We start from the raw sequence: 12,817 nt of genomic DNA on the forward strand, positions 1-12,817 counted from the left end.
TTAAAGAAATTCTCACCCCCCACTTCGTATGAAAGAAAACCTCTCCTTTCAACCTTTGTAAAGAAACTCTCCAAATTTGAGTTTCCTTCTTAAACACAGAAACTTTTATCTTGGTCACATTTTAAACAGTAAAGGCAAAATAATAGGGAAATAAGACTTTTAGGTGACTAAAATGAGATATGAGAAAATGTGAGATTTGATTAGTTTTAGGTAACCTGCAGGGCTTTTGAGCGAAAGCCTGTAATTTGACATGACCCTACTCTAGCCAACAGAATGAAATCATGCCTGGCCTGGAGGAGTCCCTCTCCTGTCCTGAGGGAGCATTGGTTGAAAGGTCTGCTTTGCAAGGCACGGTAGGGCAGTAGGCAGGCAGGGGCTACCAGCTCCATTTTCTAGGTGAGGAAGTACGGTTTATAGGTTAGCAAGGCTTGTCTGAACTCACCCAGGCCATCAGAGTTTCCCTGCCCTCTAATTAACCTGGCTGGAAAAGCCATGTAGCTTGGATGAGCTGTAAAATGTCAAGGGCAAACTTTTTAATCTAATTAGCAGACCAGTTTCCTCTTAGGGCCCACTCAGTTTTATAACAGATCCTGGGTTTTATTGTCCCAATAAAGTAAGGCTATGTTCTGGGGACTTAAGGGCCCCCAGTTTGGGGATCTGACATCAGAAGGACTTGGGTTAGGAGGTAGACAGCAACATAGGGCTTGTCACAGAGTGGGCCAAGTGCCAACGAGTGAATGACACATTTCTCTTGTTCTGGGTTGCAGAAGGCGCTGGAGCAGCAGATGGAGAGCCACCGGGAAGCTCACCAGAAGCAGCTGTCCAGACTTAGAGATGAAATTGAGGAGAAGCAGAAGATCATTGATGAGATTCGGGAGTGAGTTGGCCCTGGGGCTTGTGGGCTGTGGGGGTGGGCATGACTCCGTCCTCTTGGGCCAGCCAGGGAGAACATGGCTGATAGCCAAGGCCCCTGCTCTCTGTGCCCCAGGGGGCTCTGTGCTCTGTCCCAGTGATGCAGCGGGCCAGGCATGCTGCTCCCAAGGTCTGTTTTCCCATCTGGAACTGAATCTCCTCGGGCTCTGTGGGGCAGGTGGCAGGTGAGCCCAGCTGCCCAGACCCCTGAGGGGCAGGGTCACAAAGGCGACCCAGCTGGGCAGATGCACACCCCCCCCACCAAAAAATGGGGAGAGTGTATGAAAATGCCAAAAAAACCCCAAACACTCCAGAGAAGACAGTCAGTACCGCTACCTACTCCCCCTATGCTCACAGACGCACTGTCACACATGCACATTTCTCAGGGACCACACCCTCACATGTCTGTGTGCTCGGAGGTGCTAGTGGCCCGTGACAGTGCCACCAGGATAGCATCATTGCAGTTTGTCTCTGGTGATCCCCCTTCACGTGCACTCCTGCCTCGTGGCAGCCGCTGAGGAGCCCCAGCTCCGCAGGGCCCTTTCTCCCCCCTCCTCTCTGGCCTTTGGCAACTCAAGGTCACTTAGCTGGAAGGTACCTTTGGGATCTCCTCCTCTTTTGCCTAGTGGATCCTCTTATCAGTGTCTAACTTTGATTGCAGAATAATGTTTTAAATGTTCTAAATAAATGAGATAGGATTACAAAGAAAACCGACTACAATAGCCCTCTGTAAGTTGACCACCAAGGACTGTAACAGATGGGTCAACCTGTGGAGGTGGTCACAGAAGGAACTAGGCATGCTGTACAGATTCATAATGTGTGATGCATGTCCCGTCTGTGGAAATTAGGTCAACTTAAGGAGGTGGTCCGTGGAGGGAGGTGGTCAGCTGTGGAGGGTCGACTGTATAATGAAATGCAGCTCCATCCACAGACACTACCCTCCACCAGGGACTCAACCAAAGGTTCCCTCCTTCTCACTGTCTGTGGATGAAGAAATATGGGAAGCAAGGTGGAGTGATGTACCTAAGGTCATTGCTAAGTGGGAATCAGACTGGAGTTAGAGTTTAATTCTTCAGAGTACATTCTCCAGATCTGAATCCCTCTATAGTGTGTGAGCCCTCCCAGAATTCATGTGCGTTTTAAAAGAGGAGAATGAGCAAAAACCTAAGGGTGTGATACAGGCTCTGTGCTCACCTCCCCCTAAGGAAGGCACCCAGCGTCCTTTCTCCCCTTCTCCTAGGTCACCCCCATGCGAAGCTGGAGCTGTGCTCTCACCTTTAAGCATGTGGCATGTTCGCTATTCTGATCAATCACCCTCAACATAATTTAGCAGGAAGGAAGGGAGAGAGAGGGTCTGTGAGCAAGTGCGGAGCTGGGGAGGCTTCCTTGTCCATTGCCTTTCAGGCAGACTCTGGGTTTTCCTTCGGCAGTGTATGGTCTCTGGCTGTACAGTCTCTTGGATGTGGCTGTAGGGAAGGTCTCAAGGTTTCAAGAGCCCTGGGCTGACGTTCTGTTGACCAGACGTGCTCAACCAGATGGCAAGTTTCTGTTCGCAGCAGAACCCATACTCTCAGAGCTGCCCTTGTGTCAGCCAGGCATCTGGACTTGGGAGATGCTTTCAGAACATCTGACCAGAGAGGAAGGAAGGTCAAAAGGACCACATGCAGCCTCTGGAGTGGGCACATGCCATCTCTGGGGCCAAGCGAGCACAGTGCTTTTGACAGGGCTGGGGCTGCAGTGCTCTCTTCCTCCGTTCTAAAATACCAGCCCTTTTCTCGTCTCATTATTTTTCCTCTGAAGCTCAAGCCCAAGCAAACTATAAAAATATCCTCAAAGCCTTATGTTTCATGCCTTTGAGATGCTCCCTAGAAATTAGTTTTCACTTGGGCAGAAAGGAAGCTGTGAGGTTGTTGTCTGATCCCTCCAAATCCTCCAGAATTGCTGCCTTTATTGTATAGAACTAATGGGGTTGGAATAGAGCCGAGGTTTTAGTCGGATGACTCAGAATTTCAGACTGATGTGTAATATATTGCTTTTTCCTCTCAATTTCAGTTTGAATCAGAAACTGCAACTGGAACAGGAAAAGCTCAGTTCTGATTATAACAAGCTGAAAATAGAGGACCAAGAGAGAGAAATGAAGCTGGAAAAGCTCTTGTGAGTGCACTCTACATAATTTCCTCCCCTCTCTCATCTCCGTGTCATGTGCTGGCTGGATTGGGCTAATTTAAGAACAGACAATGGCTATTTGTGTGCTTGTCTGGTTTGGTTTTTTGATTTATCTGTAGGTGCACATGGTATTTGCTTAATTTCTGATTCTCCTTTCATAGCTCATGATTCCTTTTTGTTTTTCAGATTGCTCAATGATAAAAGGGAACAGGCCAGAGAGGACCTCAAAGGGCTGGAGGAGACAGTGGTATGTCAAGATGTTTTCCAATTCATTTTAGTCTCAAAGACCAGAGTAGTTTGTGATTTGTTGAACTATTTATTCTAAAATTTTATCTGTGCACACTTTTCTGTGCGTCATTGGAGACATAAAATGTTCTGTGGAAAGTAAAATTTATAGTATTTATTCCCCAACTCTTGGCAGAATCCATCCATCCATCCATCCATCCATCCATCCATCCTTAGAGCTTACAGCTGTAACCTTAGAGCCCCTGAGTGAGAATTAAACTGAATTACAATTGGTGCCTGCAGTCTTACAGCCCCTGCCCTTTGTGACTGCCACTCAGGACCAACAGATACTGAGCATGTCCTAAGGGCTGGCATTCTTCCAGGTGACTGGAGAGATCAGTAAACAACAGAGATAAGATCCCTGCCCTCAGAAAGCTTACATTCAGCTGAGGGAGACAAGATAAACAGGAAGGAAGCAAATCTGTCTGCTTCATTAGGTGGTTATAGGAGGAGAGGGTAGTGGGGGTGGGGTTGGGGGTGGAGGAGGAAGCTCCTCCAGGAGACATGAGACATTGGGATGTGTTGGGGAGTGCATTCCATACAGAGGCAGCAGGGAGCTCAGTGCTGAGGGAGGGGGATCTGGAAGGTGGGCACAGGGAGGTGGTGCCGGCCAGCCAGGGCCTGGGGTCCGGCAGGGCTTTGGACAGAGAAGTGCCAGACCCAGCTTACTTTGATTTGAAATCCCAGCTGGTTCTCCCAGTCCTGCATCTGGGTTCTGGGCTTACCCCACTCTGGCTGGCCTGTGTTTCAGCAGCCCTGGGGGATGCTGCCTGGCCCCAGGCTCCTCGAGAGCCCTTCAGAGGGAGCTCTGGTTGAGCCACATGGCCTGTTTTAAGATACCCATTCCAGTATAGCCTTTGGTGAGAACTCCCTTTTGTGAGAACCTTTGGACATTTCACACGGTGACACGACAGGGAGGAGTGGTTGCCATCACTTGATTCCATTCCCAGGCTATGCTAATCTGCGCTGGGCTGAGCCTGTCTCAGAGAGCCCAGTGACCAAGCTGGAGGCAGGTGGTTGTGCACATCTGAGCCTGGGGCTGCGCTCTGGCTCCTGGGCCACTGCGATGGCTGCTCTTCAAAGCCAGGGAGGGGAGACGAAGGACACATGGCATTTAGGACAGAAGTAAGATCCCTGCATTTCAAGGGAAGTTGGGCCTTTCAAGCATGGAGAAGTCTGGAGAGGGCAGCTGTAGGGGGAACTGAAACAGAGCCATCACATTGCTTCATCTATATCCGTTTTACCAGAAAAGTGACACCCATAATTATAGATAATTATAGAAGTTCAGAAAAATATCGAACATTACAATTTTACTATATTCCCCCCAACCAGAGATTTCGGGATGTTTTCTTCCTTTGCACCTGTGAGCTCATGGGCAGTCTCTCACCCTGCCGTCCACACCCTCCCTTGCACCTGCCACGCCCGCATACTCACTCTCAGGTTCTTACATGCCCCTCACTCACACCCACAGTCCCTCATGCTCATGCGCTCACACCGTGTCAGCCCCACTCACACCCTTGCTCTCCCTCGTACACACAAGTACTCACACACACACACAGTGCGCTCCTGGGCACTGTCATATTCACTGATGAGCTGCTGCCCTTGGCCACTCACGCCTCACTCCTGCACGCACTCACTCTCAGTCCCCTTCCCCCACACTGAGGCGTGAAAGGCTATTTAATCAGTTCTTTGGCCTTTTCTGAGTATTTGAGTGTCTTTTGAATCAGGCATTTCCCTCAATGGTATCCTCACCTCTATCCACTGTCCCTCCCTCTCAATTCCATGCTCTTCTCACCAGCTGTCCCCACTGCACACTCACATGTCCTCTCCACATGAGGGACCCGCTGAGTCGGCACCCTTGTGCCCTCCCTCACTCTCCCAACCACAGGCGTGGCACACACACCTTCACATCTGAGAGTGGAACCCGGCAGTGCACAGTTTTAGGCTCTGACGTTTTCACTCAGCCTTGGAATTCTCCCCACACTGTAGATGTTGTTCAGAAACAGGTCCCCTGTCCTCCGCTGAATGTTGTCTTACCCTCCTCCCAGGCAAGCCTGCAGCCGCTGCATAAGAATAAACAAGCTGGTGGGGTCAACCCCATGCCATCCTCAGCGGCCTCACTGGAACAGCGGTCTGCCTGGGCTCCGGGAACCCTGCTCCCCCCACGACAGTGGGCTCCTCTCGTCCCATCTCACTGTCCCCTGTGTGGAGCCCGGTGGCCTGTGATGGGAGGAGATTTGAGGAAAGTGAGTTGGGGTGGGGAAGTGTCAGTGAATATGATGGAGGAAACAGTCACTGTCCAGGGAAAGCCCCGTGAAGCTGCCTGAGCATAAATGTGCATAAATGTAAGTTAGAAACTATTTAAATGTCCTTAACTGCCCCTCCCAAATTGTTTTAAATCCACTGAAAGACAAGAAAAATGAGAGGAACTCGCCAAACTCAGGACTCTGTATTTGGCGTGGTGGTGTTTTTCATAGAAACGTGACACATGAGTACATTTCAGGCAGTGATAACACTGCTGGCACAGGAGAGCATGCAGGCAGGTCAGGTACTAAGGAATGGGACTGAGCTCCACTGGCAGGGCCTGGGCAGTGTGTCTGCACGGTGGCGCAACCCCAGACAGGTAGGGTGTGCACATAATCCATAGTCATAGATCCATTTGGCTCCCTGCAGAAAGTACTTCATCTCCCCTGAGAGCACAGTGGACTTCAGGTGCTTCTTACTTCAACAAAGGCTTGGGCCCAGTAATAAGACCACAGATTACCAGAGAATATTTATTGCAAGAAACTTAGTGTTTCCATAGTTTTATCACCTGTTTCTTCTCTTTTGATGTTAGCATGTGTGAGATGCATCCCTTAATATTACAAGTTAGAACAGGTCAAGTTAGAGAAATTATAAAGTTGAAATATAGAGCTTATTTCTCTCTTCCTCCTATATGGGAAAATATTTTACAGGGGACTATTCATATCTCCTGTAGTAAATACGTGAACATGTAAACAGAATGAAATATTTTGATGTCCTGATTTTGTTAGTGAAGATTACCAGGTTTGGCTTAGGGCCTGGTCTTGGCAATCTAATTTCTAAGGATTCACTTATAGAAAATAATCCAGAATGAAGGAGAAAAATTTTTCCAAGAAGTTAATTACAGTGAAACAGGCCCCAGCAAGAACAAAAGGAAACCATAAAAGCCTAAGAAAAAAATGGTTTTTATGATATAAAATATAATGTATCAATAAATCCATTCTAGTAATTTTTATTGAGCACTTAGTATGTACCTAAACTGTCGTAAGAGGTGCATAGAGATCACCTCATTTAACCTTGACAACAACGAGGCAAACACTTTTTTATCACCATGTTACAAATAAGGAAACTGAGGCACAGAAAGGTTAGGTAATTTGCCCAGGGTCATCAAGTGGAAAGTCCACAGAACACCCCACCGATAACCCCAGTGGTGGGGCGTGTGGAGTTGAGCCTAAAGGGGGTGTGGAAACAGGAAAAATGTCAGTCGGCTAGAGTGAGAGAAATCGTGGCTAACTTTCATGTTAAATGTGTTGGTATTGTATTTAATGTTTATCTCATAAAGAAAAAGAAGAAAAAGAATCCATTCTGGTACTATAGCTCACTGGGAATTTTTGAGAAAAGTTTTGTGTTTTTGCAGTTGACGGGAAAAAATGTTTCCAGTGAGCCAAGAGCACAGGAGCAGGCGTTGTTCTGGTTTAGGATTCGTTGACTGAGAGAGCTCAGGCTCTGCTCCCAGACGTGCTCCTCATAATGACGAGTGGTCTGGGGGTGGGGATGGCATGGGTGGGTCACAGTGTGTGCAGGTGGGTGCAGAAGGCACCTGTGGAGAAGTTTGGGATTAACATTATGGTGCCAGAAGTGTCCTCACTTAGGTGGCCTTTCAAAAATCTTCTCTTCCAGTCTAGAGAACTGCAGACGCTTCACAACCTCCGTAAACTCTTCGTCCAGGACCTGACCACTCGAGTTAAAAAAGTAAGTTCTACAGTTTGAGCAAAAGCGAGACCCCTACTCTACTAAAAATAGAAAAACTGAGGCAAGAGGTTCGCTTGAGCCCAGGAGTTGGAGGTTATGACACCACAGCACTCTACCCAGGGCAACAGCTTGAGACTCTGTCAAAAAAAAAAAAAAAAAAGTACTATTTTGTCTACATGGGACAGAGAAGAAAATAAAAGATGGTCAGAAAGAGTCATTTTTGGTTGAAATGTCACTTGCTTAAATTGGGGCTGGTTTTGCTTAAAAATTAATTACTTGAAGCCAGAGAATGTTATTAAAAGAATGTGCTAGGGGCAAAAAATACTTGGGAACATTTTTCTACCTGATTTTTCCTTCTTAGTGAAAGACGGCTGTAACGCGTTCTCTGGCCTTTATTTCACATGAACACATATTTGGTCCCTTCTGTGTGAAAACCCCTGCTCTTGCTTGATGGGGGACAATCAGGAATGGTCTTACCAGACAATATGGCCCCGAAGCCTGGAGAAGTCAGAACCTGCGAGCCTCCTGTTTGTCTGTTCAGAGGCCAGTAGGGGTTAGGTCAGGGTTTACAGAGTGCTTTGACATCCAATATCTTATTTGCTTTTCTCAACAGTCATATAAGTGGTGCTTAGTATTTGTGCTTTTGCAAATGTGGAGATAAGCTCTGATGTTAAATAATTTACCCAGGCACGCACTGCTGGGAGGAGCCAGAGACAGCTTGCAGTCCAGGCCTTGGGATCTCTAGATGGAGCTTCTTTGCTTTTCATGTTGATCTCAGGAGACCCCGTAACAGTGACCCCCACTTCCCACCAGACCCAGCTTGCAGAGGTTTAAGGAAGGAGTGAGAGGTGAACGCAGCAAGAGGGCTACTCTTTCACAATGTTTAAAAGGGATGGCCAAGTTGCAATGGGCTATATGTAGAGGTAGGCTAGGACTGCAGGAGATATATTTAAGAAGAGTGTGTGCATATGTGTGTGTCTGAATGTGTGTATTTGTGTGTCTGTTTGAAGGAGCCAAGGGAAAGAAGTCAAATGCCTTCAAAAGAGGAGGTAATCGATGGAGTCGGGTCTCAGAGGGATGAAGTTAATAATGGATATGGATATATTCAGCTTAGTGAGGAGAAGGGACACATTTTCCTGAGTAGGTGTCAGGAGCTGACAAGTTAAACTGGAAGCCTTGATAGGGAAGTGCCTGGCACTGGAAGGAAGTGGCATCCAATGACCAGACTCTTCTCAGTTAAGTGGAAGTTAAGTGTCCTTGGTGAGGATAAAGGGGAGAGAATGGTAAGCCCAGGGAGATTAGTGGAGGTTCAGGCAGCAGTGGAGGCGATGTGTTAGGAGGAGTGGAAGGATTGCTGAGCTGTGGTGTGGATGTCAGGGCCAGAAGCAGGGGTGCGGCGTGGCCTCTCACAGCATGGTTCTGGGGAGCTTGGAGTCCTGGAAATGAAAATAAAGGAAGCAGGCAGAGAACGATGGGAGATTTCAAGGCCTAAATGGCAGTGGCCCTGCAGTTGGGTAGTTACCATAATCATCCAAATACAAATGCCCACGGGACCGGGATCAGGTAGCAGAGTAAAGGCAGAGCAGAGGTGATGGGCAGGAAGACACGAGAGGGAGAGGGCTCTTAACCAGAGATTATGACAGGGGCTGAAAAGACTCAGTCCCAGGGGAAGCTGTAACCGTAGACAGCTCTGGTCTGAGGGAGGGTTAAACATTTGGGATCAGACTTCCCTGACTTCATTACATAAAGACACTGATAGACACTTCCTCAGACCATACCCCACAGCCACTGAATCAGACTGGGGTTGGGGGCCGGCAATCTGAGTCTTAACACACCCTCCTCCAGAGGAGTCTGATGCAGACTCAAGTTTGAGATTTGCACTCTGTTGCCTAGGCTAGGGTGCCGTGGCATCAGCCTAGCTCACGGAAACCTCGAACTCCTGGGCTCAAGCAGTCCTCCTGCCTCAGCCTTCTGAGTAGCTGGGACTACAGTTGCACATCACCAGGCCCAACTAGTTTTTCTAGTTTTAGTAGAGACAAGGTCTCATTCTTGCTTGGGCTGGACTCAAACTCCTGAGCTCAAATAATCCACCCTCCTCGGACTTCCAGAGTGCTAGGATCACAGACATGAGCCACGGAGCTCGGCCAAGAGGCAGGTTTAAGATGCTCATCTTAACCTACCTCTCAGAAGATGATCTCTTCTGTAATCAGACGAAACACATATACTTAGTCATCTTGGAACTGCAGGATGTGCTTGGACCTTTGTCCCCCAACTTGTCTTTGCCACTCAGATTTCCAGGAGTTTGGTGATTATGAAAATGTTAAGATCTGATACATTTTAAGAGTTTACCCAGCACCCAGATGCTGTGACTAGTTTGAGACTAATTCATTAAGGCATAAAATGTCGATAGAATTGGAAGCTGAAAGGACAAGCAGAGGCCACTGATACTTCCAGTGGACTGCAGACACTTGCTTAGGTAACTTGTTATCTCATCATGTTGGTTAAAAGCAAATTTAACCCTTGGGTTTATGTTTTCACACTGGTTCTTTTTAGTGAATTTTGAAATGCTCTCTTTTGAAAAGAAAGTCTCCATTTAACTGTCCTTGTAGGGAAAGGTATATTTCACTAAAGAGAAATCATCTGTAACTTTTTTTTCTCAAACCTATTTTTTTTAATTTTTTTTTTTTATTGTTGGGGATTCATTAAGGGTACAAAAAGCCAGGTTGCACTGATTCATCTGTAACTTTTAAAAGCAGATTTGAAGGTTTTTTTTTTCTCTCCAGCCTTCTAAAAAATATCTCCTTCTTAAAACACATTTGATACCAATCAAGGAAATTAATTGGGTAGTTTGTTGAGTCTAAACTTTTAGAACGTCTCTTTATTTTCACTTTCAGAATACCCTTTGATGGGAGCGGGGATTTTTTTTTTTTTTTTAAGTTTAAAATATATCGTCTATGTTATCCTGGGTGGGGAGTGAGCATTGTGGCAGACACAGAGTGTTGCCCTGCTAACTCCTTTGTGTTAACAGAGTGTAGAGTTGGACAGTGACGATGGAGGGGGCAGTGCAGCGCAGAAGCAGAAGATTTCCTTCCTCGAGAACAACCTGGAGCAGCTCACTAAGGTTCACAAGCAGGTAAGAGGGTCCCGCATGCTCCCCAGTGCTCCCCTTTCTTTTCTGGAAAGAAGCCCTTCCAGGTATAGCCACACTGGGTGGGGAAAGCTGATATTGAAGGGAAAAGGACTATGTGCCACCCGAGGATGTGAGTGCTGGAAAGGTCCTTAAGCATCCTTTAGTCCCTGTGGCTTCTCTTAGAGGTAAAATGCTTTTTTTTTTGGGACAGAGTCTCATTATGTAGTCCTCGGTAGAGTGCCATGGTGTCACAGCTCACAGCAACCTCAAGCTCTTAGGCTTAAGCGATTCTTTTGCCTCAGCCTCCCAAATAGCTGGGACTACAGGCGCCCACCACAACGCCTGGCTGTTTTTTTTTTTTTTTTGTTGTTGTTGTTATTTTCATTGTTGTTTAGCAGGCCCAGGCCAGGTTCAAACCCACCAGCACTGGTGCATGTGGCCAGCGCCCTAACAGCTGAGCTATGGGCCCTGAGCCTAAAATACTTTCTTTTGTCAAAGCCAGATACAAAGCATTGAGTGTGAGCTCTCTGGGTTTGATGGGTGTTCCGAGCCCTGTTTTTTTCCTCCAGCCTCCACCCCTGACTCCACTCATCTGGCCTTGGCATCTCCCATGAAATCCCTGAGGCACCTCTGTGGACCGGAAGCGTTACAGAATGCAAAGTGGATACCACCGAGCTGGCTCGGGTCCCTTATTTTTGCAGACTGGGAGACGAAGTGACGGTTTCATTGCACTGGTGGGAGGACTGGGACTGGAACCAGCACCCTCTGCTCTTTTGCCCTATTTTTGGCCATTTTGGGCACTCTCTCAGATCTCTGCCACGTCCTGGTGTTTGCAGAGGGACAGAGAGTGATAACTCCATCCAGAGCCAGCCGTGGTTTGAGCAGGTCATTTGTCTTCATCCTCTCTGTTTAAATGCTGGCATGTCCATGGCTGTTTTCCTTCCTTAGGAATTGAGATGTGATGGAAATGGCCCAAGTTTTTGGACCACATGGCCAAGGGGATGGCATTTCCCTCTGACTCGTTAAATCTTCAGCATTACTGATGATGGCATTTTTCCCCCAGAGGGAGGATGACAGATTCAACATGGTTGAAGTCACTCAAACAAAGTGATGCTAAGTAGAAACTGCCAGAGAACTTGAAATAGGGCCCTGAAATACATTATTTTCCTCATGAATTCAACTGATATTTCTTAAAAACCCACTGTCTCTGCCAGGCACTGGGCTGATGCTGGGGAAACGAGGCAGGTCTCACCCAGCAGTGGCTCACTTATGTATAGCACTTTCTGATCTTCACAGCTGTTCTCCATCCACCTGGATCCCCACAATGGCCCCAATATGTGGTATTCTTATTTTATAGATGAGAAACTAGAGACTCCTGGTCAAATGACTTACATCCTGATGGCTAGGAAATGATAGAGCTGTTCCTGGAGCATGCCCTTAATCCAGGGTTAGCCTGTTGCTTCCTGATTGTGGGTCTTTGGCAAGCAAAAAGGGGCAATGCTCTTATGTTAACTGCTTAGCCCCTGAATATGTCAAAAGCTGGGTCCAAACCACGTGCCACTGTGGGCCTGGTACCTGCATGGAGGGAGGCCCTGAGGTCCAGGACATGCATATTTTCACAGATTGCTTTGAACTGGCTTTGAACTACTCAATTTTCTCACAGTAACGTGCTAGTAGTAAATATTCTCACACTCCTCCCCCTCCCTTACACACTCCCAAACAAAAGAGGAGGTAGGACCTGCCCCACACAAAAGATTCCCGTGGCTGAAATGGCTTTAATTTTATCTCCCCTGCCCACATGCCTCGCACCCCAGGAATCATGTGGAGCAGACTGGAGTCTCGGGGTGTGGGGCGGTTGCTCTCCCCGTGCTGCTCCTTGAGTTAGGTCACGTGGGGTGTCCACCAGGACCCGCTTCCAGCTGCCCGAGCTTAGGTCATGTGGGGCGTCCACTGGGACCCGCTTCCAGCTGCCGGCATGCGACTCCGGCCTGGGCTCAGCCTCCCGCTAACTCCCTGCCTTCCCCTTCTGCCCCAGCTGGTGCGGGACAACGCGGACCTGCGCTGCGAGCTGCCCAAGCTGGAGAAGCGTCTGCGTGCCACCGCTGAGCGCGTCAAGGCCCTGGAGAGCGCTCTGAAGGAGGCCAAGGAGAACGCCATGCGCGACCGCAAGCGCTACCAGCAGGAGGTGGACCGCATCAAGGAGGCCGTGCGGGCCAAGAACATGGCCCGGAGGGCCCACTCGGCCCAGATCGGTATGCGCGGGCCCCGGTCGGGGAGCTGCCTGTCCCCCGCCTGGCGCCTTGCTGAATGGCGCAGACGGCTCCAGGCGCT

The 12,817-nt window shown here is 48.3% G+C and overlaps 1 protein-coding gene across 1 annotated transcript in view; it reads left to right on the top strand.

The window, feature by feature from the left end:
- The window catches only part of KIF5C (kinesin family member 5C), a 167,219-nt gene that overhangs the window by 138,200 nt on the left and 16,202 nt on the right, over positions 1 to 12,817 (top strand). The window contains exons 19-24 of the mRNA XM_053597333.1: positions 768 to 877; positions 2,965 to 3,066; positions 3,265 to 3,325; positions 7,285 to 7,356; positions 10,385 to 10,489; positions 12,522 to 12,738. Of these exons, the coding sequence (XP_053453308.1) occupies positions 768 to 877; positions 2,965 to 3,066; positions 3,265 to 3,325; positions 7,285 to 7,356; positions 10,385 to 10,489; positions 12,522 to 12,738 (667 nt within the window). The remainder of the gene's footprint in view (positions 1 to 767; positions 878 to 2,964; positions 3,067 to 3,264; positions 3,326 to 7,284; positions 7,357 to 10,384; positions 10,490 to 12,521; positions 12,739 to 12,817) is intronic.

Source organism: Nycticebus coucang, chromosome 7, assembly GCF_027406575.1.
Source record: "Nycticebus coucang isolate mNycCou1 chromosome 7, mNycCou1.pri, whole genome shotgun sequence".
NCBI lineage: Eukaryota > Metazoa > Chordata > Mammalia > Primates > Lorisidae > Nycticebus > Nycticebus coucang.